This window comes from Gopherus flavomarginatus, chromosome 18 (genome assembly GCF_025201925.1).
Source record: "Gopherus flavomarginatus isolate rGopFla2 chromosome 18, rGopFla2.mat.asm, whole genome shotgun sequence".
NCBI lineage: Eukaryota > Metazoa > Chordata > Testudines > Testudinidae > Gopherus > Gopherus flavomarginatus.
In genome coordinates, this window is record NC_066634.1 from 22066561 (window position 1) to 22084315 (window position 17755).

At 56.1% G+C, this 17755-nt stretch overlaps 1 protein-coding gene across 1 annotated transcript; it reads right to left on the minus strand.

The window, feature by feature from the left end:
- Nucleotides 1–3743: 3743 nt before the first annotated feature.
- LOC127037143 (cytoglobin-1-like) lies at nt 3744–13812 on the minus strand. The gene is made up of 5 exons (XM_050928658.1): nt 13550–13812; nt 6612–6719; nt 5518–5638; nt 4844–4924; nt 3744–3907 (listed from the first exon to the last, which is right to left on the minus strand). The coding sequence occupies exons 1-5, from the start codon at nt 13780–13782 to the stop codon at nt 3782–3784; spliced, it is 669 nt and encodes a 222-aa protein (XP_050784615.1). The 5' UTR covers nt 13783–13812; the 3' UTR covers nt 3744–3781.
- Between the last annotated feature and the right edge of the window lie 3943 nt (nt 13813–17755).

Consider the following 17755-nt stretch of genomic DNA (forward strand, 5'->3'; position numbering starts at 1 on the left):
AATAATACTGGTTTAAGGCTCCTTTATACCAGTATAACTGCATCCACACTACAGTTTATATTAGTATAACTACATCAGTTAAAAACCATCACATTCCTAACTCACAGAGTGATACCAGGTGTGACAAAGTTCCTCCTCTACCTTGGTGGGTCCTGTGCTTATTGGCGGATTTGCTCACCTCACAGATTCACCTTGTGGGTCAGGAAAACAGCCCAGAGACCTTCCCTTCTGGTAGAAGCCACAGTCCAGGTCAATTCCTCCTGTGTCTGATCAGGTGTTGGGAGGAACTCGGGCCCACCCTCTACTCCGGGTTCCAGCCCAGGGCCCTGTGGACTGCAGCTGTTTAGAGCACCTCCGGGCACTGCTGTGCAACAGCTACAACTCTCTGGGCTACTTTCCCATGGCCTCCTCCCAGCACCTTCTTTGTCCTCACCACCAGACCTTCCTCCTGATGTCTGATAACACTTGTACATCAGTCCTCCAGCAGGATGCCTACTCACTCTCAGCTCCTTGCACACCTCTTGCTCCCAGCTCCTCTCACACACTTCCTCTCCTCTGTCTCCCCCTGACCTGACTGGAGTGAGCCCTTTTATAGCATCAGAGGGGCCTTAATTAGAGTCAGGTGCTTAACGGCCTCACCTGACTCTTAGCAGGTTAATTGGAGTCAGGTGTTCTCATTAGCCTGGAGCAGCCCCTGCTCTGGTCACTCAGGGAACAGAAAACTTCTTATCCAATGGACAGTATATCTCCCTTCTCTTACTCTGCTGTTCCCACCTGGCCTGGGTCTATCACACAGGACAAAATCGACGTGTAGACCAGGCCTTACGGTCTGCCATTTCTACCCATCGTTGTGGTCTTTGGGGACCTGCCATGTGAACTGCGCAATAACCACGTTCCTAGTGGGTTTCATGGCGTTCTCCATTTCTGGGGTGAAAACTCTGCCGGGGGGGGATTTTGAATTTTGAGCTTTAGTTAATTCCTGTGGTTGGGGGGTCATGGGGCCGAAGGGCATGTCTGTGTCGTGAGTGTCAATCTGATGGTGAAAATGCTTCTTTAGGATGGATACAGATTTCAACCTGGTTTATAGCTACTTAGCTTAAATGTCTCAGGCTCTCTGTGTGCCCTGATGTCTCTGACCCTCAAAGGTATTTAGCGCTTAACTTCCGCTGATTTCAATTAACGTTAGGAAGCTAAATATCTCTATGGATCTGGGCCTCAGTTTCCCCATCTGTATAATGGAGGATACCCGCATTTCCTTCCCTCACACTAGGGCAGTGGTCCCCAACCTTTTTGTCTGGCGGGCGCCAGACGAAGGACCGTGGTGGCGGTCGAGAATCCAATGAAATGCTGCCGAATTTCGGCGGCGCCGCCTCTCAATGATGTCGCTTGTCGGCAGCAAGCGGCGTCATCAAGAGGTGTCACCGCCGAAATGCCACCAAATTTCGGCAGCATTTCAGCAAATGCTCGACCGGTGGCCAGGATGCGGGCACATTTAGATGCTCCCGTGGGCGCCATGGCACCTGCGGGCACCGCATTGGGGGCCCTGCACTAGGAGCTGTGAGATACAGATGTTCAAGGCACTATGGGAGGGGCAGCGCCTGACACAGAGAAAGTCCCCAGCTGCTGCAGAACCATTCAGAGCCCGTTTCAATTCAAGCCACTGTATCAGTCGCCTTCTAAGCTCCCCTTAAAACTCTCCTTTGCCCTCAAGCCCACAAAAAACTTGACAGCGGTAGCACCTGCCACAGTGGGGGGCCTATTCCGTGACTGGGGCGCCAAGGTGTTACCGTAATACATGTAATAGCAATAAAAATGTACAGCGCCTGGCATAAAGAGGGTGTGGTCCATGGCTAGGGCTCATCAGTGCTATCATAATAAAAATAATAAATAATCATTAAGGTGGGTTTGAACCCATTTTACTAAGTTGGCTTTGAATTTCGGGGGTAGGGGGTTTAGTTAAATTGGTTCCATTTTTGTGCCTAGACCAGCCCCAGGGCTAAGTTCTCCATCGAGTCCTGCCGGGTAGGTTGCCAGGTCAATGTTTCTACTGTAAAAGCTTGCTGAGCTACCACCTCAAACCGAGAGGATGGAGCTTGGCTTTTCTCAGTGGTGGCAGATGACAGAACCAGGAGTAAGGGTCTCAAGTTGCAGTGGGGGAGGCCTAGGCTGGATATTAGGAAACACTATTTCACTAGGAGGGTGGTGAGGCACTGGAATGGGTTCCCTAGGGAGGTGGTGGAATCTCCTTCCTTAGAGGTTTTTAAGGCCCAGCTTGACAAAGCCCTGGCTGGGATGATTTAGTTGGGGTTGGTTCTGCTCTGAGCAGGGGGTTGGACTAGATACCTCCTGAGGTCTCTTCCAACCCTGATCTTCTATGATTCTATTCTATGAATATCTATAATTTTCACTCTATGCAGCTGAAGAAGTGGGTTTTTTAACCCACAAAAGCTTATGCCCAAATAAATGTGTTTGTCTTTAAGGTGCCACCAGACTCCTCGTTATTGTTGCTTAGGGGTGTGGATTATTCAGCAACGTAAGTTACACTGAAGTAAGTGCTAGTGTAGACGGGGGCCTTAGTGTCTGGCTGTTCTGCATTGTAAACTCTGCGCCTGGGTCTCCTGAGCGGCCACCTGCCCTGTCAGCTCGGGCTTACAATTGCTGGACCCGGGTCTCCCAGCCGTGCTCACGTGTCCACGAGCTGCTGACTTGGGGCTGCGGCCACACTGCAAAAGGGCGGGGTTTGGACCCAAGTATAACTGAGATCAGGGTCACACGGGAGCCTGTCCCTGAGCCAAACTGGCAAAGCCACAGTTATTGTACAGACTGGGGGGGACCCAGGCCTAGAGAGATGAAGTAACTTGCCAAAGGTCACACAGGGAAGATGTAGCAGAAGTGGGGAGTGACTCTTGATCTCCTGCATCCCACACCGGTGCTTTAACGACAGTATAAGGCTATTTCTGTTCTATTGGCCCCTCTTTCCCTGAGGTCCATGTGATTTCACAGCCCTCCTACAGCACCAGTTTTATAGCTGCACCCAGCACACAGTCATCAATCAGGTTTGAACCTGCCCAGATTGTCTCCTTGTCCTCCTGCTCTGTCTGCCTTCACCTCGTCTCGTGCCTAGCATGGGCCTCCACCACGCAAGCTAGTGGAGTCGCTCCCGGAGCTGGCAGCAGTAGCAGACTGTTACCAGCTCACAAGAAATTGTTGTTATTTCCATTTGGCAGCTGGGATGGACCGAGGTGAATTTCTCAGGGGGGCTGGATCCATCGTAAAGAAGCCAAACAGGGAGAGGGCACCCACCCCAATTTCCCTTCCCTTCGCGAGTCACCTTTAACACTGCCACTCTGCAAACTCGGAGGATGTTTAACCCCTTCCCCGCCGCTGCTAGATGGGCCGGGCTGATAACAGTCCATATACTGAAATCAAGGCCCTCATGCCGGTGTCTAAAGCAGACTCCTGTTCTCAGCCTCTTTTCCCTTCCAGGAAGCTCTCCCTGAACTGCCTATGCCCAAAGTAGAAAGGGTTTAGAGATAGTTTACTGCCTCTACTTCCTGCGGCAACCCCTGGGAGGAACCCCGGCTGCACAGATGGGGTCCCCAACCAGCAGCAAAAATCCAGCCTCTGCGCTGGAATCACAGCTGGATTCAGCTGAATCAGCTGGAATCACAGCCTGTGAAAGTAACAAGCAAGGGCAGTTCCTTGTGCACAGGGGGAAGGAGAGGTCCTATGGGAATATCACAGCAAGCCAAGCCAACCGCTACGCCGCCCGCTCTCGATCTTATATGCTGTTCAGGATGGATCCAGTCCTGGATTCCCTCAACGCAAGGGATTTGATGCTGCCCGATTTCTCCTCTTCCTCGTAGTACCCCCGTTTCATCGTGGCCGTCAGGTACTTGAACAGACTCTGCAAGGGGAGGGGAGAGAGAATGCACAAGGGGTGAAGCAGGCCTGGCGGGGTGACTGGTTCGTGCATGGTCACCCTAGGGCCCGGGAGGTGCCTTTTGCCCTCCCTGTGACAATCCACTCATATCTGGCTAAGTTAGAAGCCTTAGGGGGGAGGATCTCAGTTGGCACATGCTCAGTAGAGACTGGCTAGAGTTTGGCAACTAAATTCCCCAAAGATTCCATCTGCACTGAGCATGCTCCTTCCCCCAACAGAGTAACTGAGCATGCTCCAGCCTCCTGCAAGGGCTGAGCAGGACAGTCCCTCTGCATGATCTGTTTCAAAATACAACTCCCTTTGCACTCCCTGAATACACCCTGCAGGGCCTAGCCTAGGGTGACCAGATGTCCCAATTTTATAGGGACACTCCCTATTTTTGGGTCTTTTTCTTCAATAGGCTTCTATTACCCCCCACCCCCTGTCCTAATTTTTCACATTTGCTGTCTGGTCACCCTAGCCTAGCCCAGTCCCCAGTTAGAGCAGCATGAGGGCTGCTCTAAGTCACACTCCATCCCCTATGGGCCCTGGGGGGTGGCGAATAGCCACAGCGCAGTGTGCTCCGGTCACACCCCCGATCCGCCCCTCATGGGCCCTGGAAAGGCCTGTATGGGGTGGATCATCAGTGGACCATTTCAATTCACATCAAGGCCCCTGGATGCTGCCAGAGGAGCCTGGGTGTTGCTGAGAACTGGGCTCCAAACCTAGACCAACCAGGAGGGCAAAACCTCCCATAAACCCCCAAGAGGCCTCGTCTAGTTCCCCTCTGGCTGCAGCTGATGGCGGGAGCCCCACACAAAGGGCGCGGTGCAGGATGAAGGTCTCCAGCTCACATAGACGTGGACAGGCCCTCTGCCAGCAGCAGCATGGGAGAGGGCCAACCACGGAGCTGCTCCCTACCTGCCACGCCTCCTCCACTTCCGGCGTCCAGCGCTCCTTGAGGATGGGCTGCACCGTGCTGATGAACTGGATGCCCACGTACTGGAAACAGAGAGCCGAGGCAGGGTCAGAGGGAGGCGCCAGCCCCAGCCCTTCCCTGCCCGGGCTACAGATGGACCTGTGGCAAATACAGACCGGTCCGGACATGGCTGGGCACTGCCGTCCCCACAGATTGCCAGTCCATACTGGCAAATTGCCGGGGAGAGGGGGGTGGGGGGGAGGCGGTTCATACTGGGATGTGCTGGGAAAAGCAGTTTGCACCGGTGGATTGTGGGGAAATCAGTTCGCACCAGGGTATACTGGGATTGGGAAAATTGGTTCGTCCTGGTGAACAGTGGAAAACGCCATTTGTACTGGAGCATGGCGGGGAAAGAAAAGCAGTTTGCATGCTGGGGAAAAAAGCAGTTTCTACCAGAGCATGCTGGGAAAATTGCTTTGTACTGGAATGTGCTGGGAAAATCGCTCCCATCCTGCCACTATGGTGCAATGCACTCTGGGATACCCTCCTGCGCAGAGCCATGGAGCCTGGTTCCAAATACCCATGGGGTAAGCAGATCCCACAGGAGCTCCCCCCACTCCCCACAGAATGGGGGGGTCCGCTCCCTACTCTGCTGCCGGGACCCTGGGGCGCTCACCTCATAGTACTTGGGAGGGGCGTTGTATCTGTAGTGACTCCTGCCGAGCTCGAAGGCCAGTTGTTCCAGCTTGTCCTCTTGGTCCAGCCGGGCCACGCTTTTCTCAATGAAGGACATCACCCTGGGGTGGGGGAGAATCAAGTATTGGATTAGGGGCATGGCTGCATCGCTTCCCAGGGTCAGAGCAGGATGCAGGAGATGTGCCATACTCTGCCAACATCCAGCCCTCTAGCCTGCCAAAGCTGGCTGCTTCAGAGGGGGAGCCCACCTTACACCAGGAGAAATCCCTTCCTGACCCCCTCCAGCACCAACGCCCTGATGCATGAACATGAAGAACCTTCAGGCCTCATGTCCGAGCCTTGGTAGCTGCCACTGGCTGCACAGTGAATTATGGGTGCTCAGCACCTCTGTAAAGCAAGCCCCTGGCACAGGTCTAGCTTTCCCAGCATCCACCTGACTCAGTAATATCCTTTGGCAGGGAGTTCCACAGGCTAACAAGGGCTGGTCTGAAGACGACAGGATCTTGTTCTTCAGACAGTAATAATATCCATCTAGCAAATTAACTGACTAACCAGCTCCCTCTCCCAGCTCCCCCCAGTTCTGTTCCCAGCCCTCCCAAAGCTCCCCCGGCTCCTCTCCAACCCCTCCAACTTTCTTCCCATGCCCCCCACCCCATACCATGTCTGGGCACCCCTTATGGGACTGACTCCAGCCCTGACCCTCCCTGTCTCAGACTACTCATATTTCCATGGCTTGATTACTTTACCTTTCAAAACTGGGTCTGGTGGGAGAGCCAACCCTCGTTTTGGGGAGCAGCTCCCCTTCCCACATTAGCCAGCACAGGGAAGTGAGACGCCGCTCTCCACCCAGATCCAGGAACAAACCCAGGAGTCCTGGTTCCCAGCCTCTCTCCTGCTCTGACCACTAGACCCCACTGCCCTCACCTCTGAGATCCAGGAACAAACCCAGGAGTCCTGGTTCCTGTCGCTCAGCCACTTGCATTAGCTTTGTGACTCAAGGGCCGTGCCCTCACGGACCCAGGAGCTCAGGCCTGGCGCGGTAGTGGGTTCCATAGCACCCCCACAGAGACCCACCTCAGGCCATGGGCTCGCAGCTCCTTGTTCATCTTGAGCTGCTCCAGGTCCTCGATGTCCCGGAAGAGGAAGAAAACGTCTTTGCACTCAGGGTGGGTCTCGAATAACCTGAGCGAGGGAGGCAGACAGACTTAGGGGGATCAGGCATGCAAACTAGCCGTTTAACTGGGTCTTCTTGTACCACAGGGCAGCTGGGCGACGTGCATGGGCGCGACCCCTAGTGGTGGTGTCAAAATAACGCTCTGCCACGTAGACTGCCCCTTCCCCCTCCACAGCACATTGCAAGGTTGGAGCCGTTCACCTTGAGAAGTGACTTGATCTCGGAAGTGACCAGGAAACAACCCAGGAATCCTGACTAAATGCCCCTCTGTAACTGGCAGAGAAGCCCTCCCCTTCCAGAGCAGAACCCAGGAGTCCTGACTCCCAATGACCACCTCCCCCGTAACCACTAGACCCCACTCCCCTCCCAGAGCCAGGAGTGGAACCCAGGAGTCCTGGCTCCTGGACCCCAGAACACTAAGTCCAAGTCCCCGTTCCAGGGGCTCAGACCACACCCCTTTTCACAGGATTTGGTGAGATACTGGAATTCCCTTTTATCATTGATTACCTGTATTACTGTCATGTCGAGAGGTGCCAAGCAAGACTGGGGCCTCACTGTGCCAGGCAGTGCCAAGACCTCAGTCACTGTGTGTCTGTGCAGAACTTGGCACGACGGGGCCCTGATCTTGGTCACCGTGTGTCTGGGCAGCGCCCGGTGTGACGGGGCCCTGATCTCGGTCTCTGTGTGTCTGAGCAGAGCCTGGTGCAATAGAACCCTGATCTCGGTCACCGTGTGTCTGGGCAGTGCCCGGTGCGATGGGGCCCTGATCTCGGTCTCTGTGTGTCTGAGCAGCGCCTGGCACGACGGGGCCCTGATCTCGGTCACTGTGCGTCCGGGCAGCGCCCGGCCCGACGGGTCCCCGATCTCAGATGCAGTCTATGGGTGCTACCGTAATCCACTAGCCCTAATGTAGACAGACTGGATAAGAAGCCTCCTGTCCACGTGCAGGGACCCATTTTGCCAAACCCAACAGAAACAAATGTACAGCTGGGCTCACGCTCCGAACGAACAGCTTGGCGGGATGCTCTGCAAGCAGCCGTGCTGAATACCGTGCTCTTGGGAGAGCGATTGTTCTGCACAGGGGAGCTTTGGGGAGAGCCATCTGTCAGCACCTCGCCCCATGCGGCACGGAGGGGGAGGGAACCCGATTCAGAGCTCCTTGTGCTCAGCGGAAGGCAGCAGCATATTCTAGGCAGCGGTGCCACAGGCTGTGAGGCTTGTTGGCTTTTGCCGGCTAAGCAGAGTCCAGGCCAATCGGTATCAGAGAAATGTCGGGCTGGAAGCGACCTCAGGAGGTCGCCGGATCCAGCCCCCTGCGCTGAGGCCGGACCAAGTAAAAGAGACCCAGGCTGACGGGGGTTTGTCCGTCCAGTTCTGAAAAACCTCCAGGGACGGGGATCCCACAACCTCCCTCAAGAGCCTGTTCTGGAGCTTCACTCCCCAGAGAGTTAGAAAGTTTCTCCTAATATTTCACCTCATTCTCCCTCACTGTGGATTAACTCATCATGTCTCATCCTGCCTTTAGCGGACATGGAGAACAGCTGATCCTCGTCCTCTTTATAACAGCCCTTAACACATCTTAGGACTGTTTCCAGATCCCCTCTCAGTCTTTTTTCTCCAGACTAAACTGGCCCAGGTTTTTTAACCTCTCCTCCCAGGGCAGGTTTGCTGAATCTTGGATCCTTTTTGTTGCTCTCCTCTGGCCTCTCTCCAATTTGCCCACGTCTCTCCTACGGCGCAGCGCCCAGAACTGGACCCCGTCCTCCAGCTGAGGCCTGGCCCCAGCTGAGCCCCAGACTCACTCACTGAGCATCAGGTCTCCTGGGTCCCCTCCCCAGCTGTGGCCCGGACTCCCTGTGAGATCAGGACTCCTGGGTTCCCTCCCCCCAGCTGTGGCCCAGACTCCCTGTGAGCGTCAGGACTCCTGGGTCCCCTCCCCAGCTGTGGCTCGGACTCCCGGTGAGCATCAGGATGCCTGGGTCCCCTCCCCAGCTGTGCGTCAGACTCGCTGTGTGACTGTGGGCAAGCTCTTTCACTGCTCTGTACCTCAGTTTCCCCATCAGTAAAAGCAGGCTAGTGGTCACGTCCTGGGATCTGTGAGATTTCCTCCCGCTGTTTGTGAAATGCTTTGAGATGCCTGGATTTAAGGCCCCCTATGACATGCCCAGTCTAATGGTCTGTGATTATGCTCTGAGCAAATTCAGTGAAAGGGAATCATAGGTAATTCCTCGCCTGGGGCTAACTCCTCATCCTCTGCGAGACATGGCAAGTCCCTTAAATGGCAGAGAGGTGCTGGGCTATCAAACTCAGCTCTGCATGCTCCAAAAGCCCAGAAGTGGAAAATCCCCCCTGGCTCGGAGCAGTAGAGGGGCTTATGACACATAGTTTGGCCGATTCAGTCCAGTGGTGGGCAGCGCAGCCCCGACGCACCAGCTGGTGGATCAAGGGCCTGCACTTTCGTTTATTTGCGAGGGCAGCCGAGTCTGACTAGGGTGGGGGCGGGGGGGGGGGACTTGGTGCTGGTTAATTATGAACCTTTATGCAAAGCAGCCCAACAAAAGAAAGGAGGAAAGCCACATGGATTAAATAAAACTCCCCCCTGCCCCTGGCTTCCACCGGGATCCGCGGGGCTGCCCGCTGGGGAGGAAAGCTAATTGGAGCCCCAGCGCCTGAGGGTGCCACAGAAGTGGCTGATCCCCTGGGCCGTGCCCTTTCTGCAGACCTGATCGTGCCATGGTTTATTGCTGGTGATGCAAAGGGGCTGGCGGGGGTGGGATGCCGCGTTGGTGCAGAATCCGGTTGCTAAGACGGAGCGGAAGGCGGTTGTCATGTCAGAGGCTCCCGGTTCATCGCACTGCAGAATCCCACCCCGGGGCGGCTGGTCCTTTGGGAGGGGGCAGCTGTGTCCTGTGCCAGCCTCAGCTCACCCCTCCAGGTGGAGGGGAGGGGGGCGCTTGGGGGAAGAGCCGGGTCTGCCGAGTTCAGGCAGTAGCTAGGACCAAGGAGGGTTAGCCTGGGAATGCAGCCCTATAGATGGAGAAGACCAGGGAAGGCTGGGGAGAGAAACCCCCCAGCAGAAGGATGGAAGGAGACTGGCCTGAGATACCAAGGCCTGGGGAGCGAGACCTGCTGGGAATAGAACAGAAATCAACGTGGCCCCCTAGTGGACTGAGCAGCAGCCTGGGGCTAGGGAGACCCTTCCCTTGCCTCGTGCCTCAGTTTCCCCATCTGTCAAATGCCATTGATCTCTGTTGTAAAGTCCTTTGAGATCCTGCTGGATGGGGCAAGCTAGGGTGCGGAACCGGTGACTTAGAAAGAAATACACCTCAGGCCATGATGAAAAGGGGCTGAAATCCTTCGGCTGCTGAGCTCTTTGAGCCACTGGCCAGCGAGAGCAGAGGCCTGGGATGTCAGGGTTCATAAGCTGTGCGGTTGTCAGGCAAACAACAGGCCTTTTACCCTATAACACGGGCATGCTGTGGGAAGGGCTCTCCCCTACAGTCCTGCCTGCCAGATGGACCCTGTCCTACTAGGGAATGCAGTAGAGCACAGGGCAACTGGCTTCTATTCCTGGCTTTGCCATTGATCTGTTGGGTGACTGGTGGCCAGTCATTTTCCATCTCCGTGCCTCAGTTTCCCCTCCCAACCTGTGGGTATTTAGATTGTGAGCTCTTTAGGGCAGTTACTATCTTTCACTGGATGCCTGTGCAGCGCCCAGCATGACAGGGCCCCCTGATCTTGGCTGGGGTCTGGACAGCGCCTGGCGCTACAGGACCCTGATCTCGGTCGGGGTCTGGGCAGCACCTGGCGTGATGGGGCCCTGATCTCGGTCAGGGTCTGGGCAGCACTTGGCACGACGGGGCCCTGATCTCGGTCAGGTTCTGTGCAGCGCCCGGTGTGACGAGGCCCTGATCTCGGTTGGGGTCTGGGCAGGGCCCTGATCTCGGCCAGGGTCTGTGCCGTGCAATTCGCATCCTTCTCCTAATGAATCTGTAAGAGGCATGAGGCCAAAGTTAAGGGGTGCTGAGATCCAGCCTGCCAGCTCCAGCTCTAACAGCAGCCTTCATTTCCCAGCAGGCCCTAATGACCCTCATTTGCAGCTGATGCGATCGGACAGGCTTGCCGTGTTCCCAATCAATTTGCTGTTTCCCCTATTGGATTAGCCAGGAGCCCTGCAGCCGGGTAATTGGAGTAATTGATGCCATATGGCACACAGGACGGGCTCTGCTGCCATGTGAGAGGGACCAGAGTTCCCAGCTAAAGAGCCGAGGGGTGGAGGTTACAGATCACGCTGCCCAGGGAAAGTTAAGCCCGGCTGGTGCCTCTTCTCCCTTCTAGTGGAGGAACATAGCCTGAAAGACGCCTGTTTATCTGCCCCAGTTCCTCTAGGCCTGCCTCTCTGTCACGCTCAGGGCCCTTTGCCCTTCTCTGGCAGCCCAAACAGCCCCTGAGAATCTCCCTAGGATGGGGTGCAGCCGCCTGGCTAGGGGCGTGGCCAGAGCGCCCTGTGCTGTGGCTATTCTCTGTCCTCCAGGGAAATCAGCCAACAGCCGTGTCACCAACTGTTGTGATTTCATCAGGAGTCTCCTGACACTTGGGGCCTTTTCCCAAAGTCCCAGCTGCGGGAGGCAGGGGATTTCGGGAGTCCCTCGGCATTCGTTTTAAACAGAAACGACGCTCGCTCCTCCCGGCGGCAGCGAAAAGCTGGGGAACGCCGCGATGGAGAACCCAGAATCTGTCCTCTCCTTTCAAATCTCGGGGGGGGGGGGGGGTTAAGCCACGCTGGTGATTTGCGGGGGGGCTTGGCACTAGCGAAGCTGTGACAACTCAGTGGTTCCAGGGGGACGTGCCTGGGGTACCTTAACAGGCTGGCACTGGGGTATGTGGGCCGGGGTGGGCGCACCCCCCCAGGCCGCCCAGGCTGGGCCTGCTCCGTGGACGAGTGGCGGCTGGCAGGCTGCGGGTCAGACTTCCCCTGGGCTAAGTATCCAGCTGTCCCCTCTGACCTCCCCGCTCCAGGGCTTGATCCAGCTAAACAGCAGCAGCAGCTTCTGGTCAGTGGGCACCTCACCGGCCCTAGGGACCCTAACGGGGTCTGATCTCTGGCCAGTTTCTCCACCTCGGCAAGAACTCGAGCAAAGCAATTCCTCCTCCCCCTCCCCCGTCACTCAGACAATGCCAGATGCAAAGCAGATCCTGCTACCACCAGGTCAGAGAGACACAAACGCTAAGCAGGAGCAGGTGCCAGCACCCCCCTTCCTCAGTACGACCAAATCACACTGCACTGTGACTATTCTCTGCCCCCACAGGGCCAATAGGGGTGGATTGGGGCCATCGCCAGAGCCGGGGGGACTAGGAGGCAGGACTCCTGGGTTCTCTCCCCGCTCTGGGAGGGAAGTGGGGTCTAGTGGTTAGAGCCAAGAGGCCTGGGTGGCAGGATTCCTGGGTTCGTTCTGGGAGAGCAGTGGTTAGAGTAGCAGGGTTCAGCATAAGGATTTTGGGGTTCTCGTTCCATGTCTTATAAGGGTATTTGGTCTTGTGGCTGGAGCATTGGAGGTGGGGCCTGGGAGTCAGGACTCCTGGGTTCTGTTCTGAGCCCTGTCACTAACTTTGGGCAGATTCCTTGCTGTGTCTCTGTTCCCCCCTTCTATTAGGAAGGCAATAAGGATACTGAGCCTTCCTTCGGGAAGGGCTTTGAGAGCACGGGATGAGAAGCCCCCCAGTAATCGCAAAGATTATTAATTCAAGGAGAGCCCTGCAAGTGGGCTGACTGACAAGTATTTGCTTGAGCGTATTACAGTCGTAAACTGCTGCTGGCTACTTCTATCCAAGAGTCCAAAAGTGCTTTACAGACATGTATGAGTTCAGCACCACAAGCCAGTCTCCATACCTCTAGGGAAACTGAGGCAGGGAGAGGGGACAATTGCCCGGGGTCACAGAGTGAGTCAATGTCAGAACTGGGAACGGACCCAGGTGTCCTGTTGTCCCTGGGGTAACTCTCAACCCCACTCCCCTCCCAGAACTAAGTATAGAACCCAGGAGTCCTGGAACCCAGTTCCCCCTTTGCTGTAATCACTAGCCACTGTTCCTCCCCACGGCTGGGAATAGGACCCAGGAATCTTGGCTCCCAGCGCCCCACCCCGCTCTAACCACTAGACCCCACTCCCCTCCCAAAGCTGGGATAGAACCCAGGAATCAAAACTGACAGCCTTTGTGTTCGAATGTAAACACTGGCGCAAGGCAGGAAACAATTTGCCGCTAAGAGTAAGACCCAAAGACTTGTGTCTGGGCTTCCTCCTTACAGATCAGTGGCTGATCCCGAAGGCTGGCTCCAAACTGGCCCCACGGCTAGTGGAAATGGGCAGCGTTCCGGTGGAGTCAAGAGCCCAGATCCGCAGCTGGTGTAAACAGGTACGGCCCCGTCAGCATCAGATCCCCAAGCTGGCGTAAATAGATACAGCCCCGTCGGTGTCAGATCCCCCAGCTGGAGTCAAAGGAGCGATGCCGACTGACACCAGTTGGGGGTCTGGGCCCATGGGTCCTTAGTGCCCCCTTGAACACTTGAGAGCTAGACCGGACGCCAGCTCCGAACACACTTGCCTTTTGGGCTCTTCTTTGCTAGAAACATGGAACCTTTTAAAGCCAAGAAACTCCCATCGGCTTCTTACAAACCAAAATATTCAGGGGATTTTCTTCGGAGGCAAAAACCGCCCGTCCCCAGCAATATCCCTGTGCACCCCAGGGCGAGCCAGCCTCCAGGACAGGCACCAGGGAGGGGATGACACTGATTGGGCGTCTGGACCCGTGGCATCCACACCAAACCCGCAGCTTCGCTCACCTGATAAAGACAATGATGCCGACCCGAGCGATATTGTCGTGCAGGATTCGCCAGGACTCCTGGATCCGCTCCTTCTGCGCGTCCGCCAGCGGAAAGAGACCTGCCCCTGGCCCGTCGCCTCCAGGCTCCGGTCCCGCTTTCGACACCGCTAGGTTTTCCGACAACGGGCACCGCTTGGACTCCGCGATGGTTTTCCCCGGGGCGATCCCAGAACCCGACAGAGCGCACCCCATCCCGAGAGGGGAACAAAACCCACCCCCAGCAGACCTGCAGGTGGCCAGGGGGCTGGACTCCTGGGTTCTATTCCTGGATCTTCCAAACCAGCTAGGCAGATAGAGAGACAACAAAGCAGTTAGAACCCTGCAGCTGGACTGAATTTAAACCTTAGCACCTCCCCTGGGACAGAAGCCCCTGAGAGTTTACCCAAGGGCATCGTGCGGAGCTCAGAGCACCAGGAATTAGCTAACGATCTAAAGGAAAACAGACCTTCAGCCTGAGGGACAGCTGGCGTAAATCAGCGCCTTCCAAGTTGGCTGAGTACCGGCGATTTACACCCCCTGGGGATCAGGCCCTGAAACTCCAAATGCTCCCAGCCAACGCCCAGATAACGGGGACCCCCGAAGCAGTCTCATCTGCCTACCCTGAGAGCCCCCCAACCGGGGCGACCGGGAGGCTGCTGGAGATGGTGAAAGAGGCCAGTGGCGCACGCCTGTGTGTGTTTGACGCTCACGCGTGCAGGTGGATCGTATTTGTACAGAGCTGAATGGTCCGGCCGCTCCAGGGTCCTAGACAGTGCAGGCTCAGCCCTGATCTAAACATAAAGAATAGGAGCGTCAGGTCTCCTACTCAGCCCACATGGTGGTGGTGGTTGGTGGGGAGGGGGGGTGGCTTTCAAAAGAGCTCCCCATCCAAACGTTCGCCGTCCTGGGCCTGCAGCTGATAACAAGCTCTCAGGACCTGGCTTCTTTGTAGCTGCGTAGAATTAATCGCAGCATTCATAGAATCACAGGACTGGAGGGACCTCGAGAGGTCTCTAGTCCAGTCCCCTGCACTCCTGGCAGGACTAACTATTATCTAGCCCAGGAGCGAGGCGGAGTCAGTGGCACCGAGCCTGGGACGCTGTGCCCAGCTCTGGGGTGGAGGAAGGGGGATGCATTTAAACATGCCTGTTGCAGAATTGGGGCGAACGCAGAGAAGAGCCACAAAAATGATTCAAGAGTGGGAGAAGATGCCCACGGGGAAGAGAGAGATTTTACAGCGCTCCAGCTGGCTTATCACAAAGACAATCAAGAGGTGACCTGATGTTACAGCGTATATGGCCCTGGTTACTTGATCACAGCATACACTGGGTGAACACCCTGGGCTTTAAAGGGTGCATGTGTTTAGCAGAGACAGACAGAACAAAAATCACCGGCTGGAAGCTGAAGCCGGACACATTCCGACTGGAAATAAGGCCCCAGCTTTTCACAGTCAGGGTGACTAACCCTGGAAACAAACAGCCAGAGGAAGCGGGTGTCTCCAGATGCCCTGCTGCAAGACAGGCTGGATAGGCCTGTGCAAGAGGTCGGGGGAGCCGGGCCAAATTTAACAGCCTGGCAATCAGACTGATGATCTAATGGTCCCAGCTGGCCTTGGACTGGGCCAACCAGAGCCAGCGGGGGTGGGTAGGGCAGACTCTTGTCCAGTAGGAACCAGGCCAAGGGCCATCAAACTTAGTTCATGCAGGCCCCAGGAGCTCCCAGCAAATAGACATGGTTTGGGTCTTTGCCAGCGTATGGAATCCCTGTGCCTTGGGGTCAGATCAAGCTGGATGTTTATCTGGGAGGAGATCACCTGAGCTGGGTTTGTTGTACTGGAGGGAGGCATCTTGAATTATTATTATGCTGCTGAGCACGCACTATATTAAGGGGGCCCGATTCCCAGGTCCCCAGCCTGGCACTTGGGGGCAGGTGGCTTTTGAGTTCTGCTTTGCACTCTCTGTATTCCAGGTCTGGCAGGTAGTGAATGTTAGAGCAGCCTTGGGGTTGCTCTAATTCATGCCCTGCCCCCTGGGGGCAGAGAAAAAACACAGTGCAGGGCGCTCCAGCCAGGCCCCCACCTTTGACTCAAGCAGGGAGCCCTGACACCAGCTCCACACTGGCCAGAGTAGATCCCCGTCACAGGGGGAATTTTGGTGGGGGGCTGCTTGTGTCCTCAGTGGGCCCTGAGAGTATTGCCCACTGACTCCAGCAAGAGGGAGTTAATCAGTCCCACAACTGCATCTGGTAGGTGTCAGAAGTGCCGTGACAACTGCCAACCACCAGATCAGCAACAGATCCGTGACATCGCTTTTTGGGGGGAGGGTGGGGGGGAGGAAGTGCCAGGAAAAAAACAGCAAAACAGAATAAGGCCCTGGGCATGTTCATTAATTTCAACTGATGCTCCTTGAACAGGAAGAGTCAGCGTTAAATACATCAGGATGCATTCTGTGCCTGTTTACACCTGTCTGACTTGGAATCAGGAGCCATACCTTGGGTTGGGAGGGGTCCAGTGACTGGCTGGGCAGCTCCCACAGTGTGCTGTGGCTGGAGGGGGGGGCATGGGACTAGGGGGGCACAGGGGCTGGGGACATGAGTCTTGGGCACTTTGCATTGGTTCGGGCTCCCTTCCGCTGGCCTCACGTGCTCTGAATCCACTGCATTCTCCTGAGGTAGAGCCACGCGGTCTGCACCCCCCCCACCATAGCTTCTGACAGTCCCCCCATGCCCTGGGAGAGGGGTGTCCCCTTCCTCATACAATTCAGAGGCAGGGACGGGGCTAGCCCATTAACCTGCCCCCTCCTCCAGTGCAGAAGTAGGTGCAAATAAGCAACTCCTTGCAAGTTCCATCTGCTAGAGTCACTCCTCGTGGGCCCTTCTCCACCCCTACCCTGCTGCCCAACTGTTGGGAAAATCTGCAGACACCCCCCTCCCATTACTGGTGCCAGGAAGCAGAGAATTATGGTGTGTTTTTTTTAAAGGTCATAGTAGCTGAGCACTCCTGGGAGGTAATGTGTCTGTTTTACAGATGGGGAAACTGAGGCACATCTGGGGGCAGGGAAACGGGATGGGAATGGATGACTTATCCAAAGGTCAGCCAGCAGCAGAGCCAGGAATAGAACCCAGGTATCCTGCCTCCTCCTCCTCCAGTGCCCTTGCACTGTACTGCAATGCCCCATTGTACAGCTGGGGGAACTGAGTCACAGAGCCTGGCTAGTGACTTGCCCAAGGTCCAACGGGGTGCTGGGACTTGGACTCAGAGCTGCTGAAACCCAGAGTTTAACACCCCCCGCCTCCCCCCCTGGGCAACTGCTAAACCAATCTTACTACCCCCACCCCGCTCACTGCACTGCATTCTGGGATGCCTGCCCCAGAGTGGGACCCAGAAAAGGGCCTGGCAGGGTTGTCACAACCCTGCTAACAAGCAGACTGCTGTCCCCTGGGGAGTCTTCCACCCGCCGGCCAGCCTCCCCCACGCCGGCTCAGGAGAATTCCAGCTCGGCCTGGATTTCTTCAAACTTATCTCCTGCCATCTGCGTCCGCTTCCCAAAGGTCAGTCTGCTCTCTGGCACGCGGCCTGCCAGCCTTGCAGGCTCCCCCCCCCACACCCCGCCTCGTGGCGCACCAACAGGCCACAGGCGTACGCGCTGGCGACCAACCTGCAAGCTGCCTGCATCTTGGGGCAAGGGCCGGGGGGGTCACCCCAGATCTGGCCAAGGGCGATTTTTTTTAAAAAACTCGACAGCCTGTTTTACGGGATCTTCCGCACCTCTCCCCCGATGCCGTTAATTAAATAAAGCTGGTTCTAAAAAGTGGGCCTAATGGATTCTGTGCCAGAGACGAGATGGGTGAGGGGAGACCTCCTTCTGTTGGGGACCACACCAAACTCTAGACCCTGCAGCCATAAAATCCCCCAGCAGGCTTTGAAGGCTGGGTTTTCAGAGTCCCACCCCACGCGGCTCCTAGGGAGCTGGGGTGGAGGGTGTTAATACACGCTTTGCTAGGCAGCCACTGAGCAGTGGGGGGCAAGCCCGGAGCTCTGGAAGGCAAACGTCACACAATGGTTAGAGAGAGACTTATCCAAGCACATATATGTGACAAATCCCGTCTGAAAGGCAGAGCGGCTTAGATCTGGGTCTGCCGGGCACCTGGGTTCTGTTCCCAGCACTGGGACATCAGGTGAGTTATT

What these genes read in the sequence shown, in the direction of transcription:
- LOC127037143 (XM_050928658.1), bottom strand. Translation starts at nt 13,782, where the DNA reads ATGGGGTGCGCTCTGTCGGGTTCTGGGATCGCCCCGGGGAAAACCATC. An exon ending in CTGCGAGCCCATGGCCTGAG is followed by an intron (nt 5,639 to 6,611) that starts GTGGGTCTCTGT and finishes CCCCCACCCCAG; the next exon opens with GGTGATGTCCTTCATTGAGA. An exon ending in CCCCTCCCAAGTACTATGAG is followed by an intron (nt 4,925 to 5,517) that starts GTGAGCGCCCCA and finishes CTCTGTTTCCAG; the next exon opens with TACGTGGGCATCCAGTTCAT.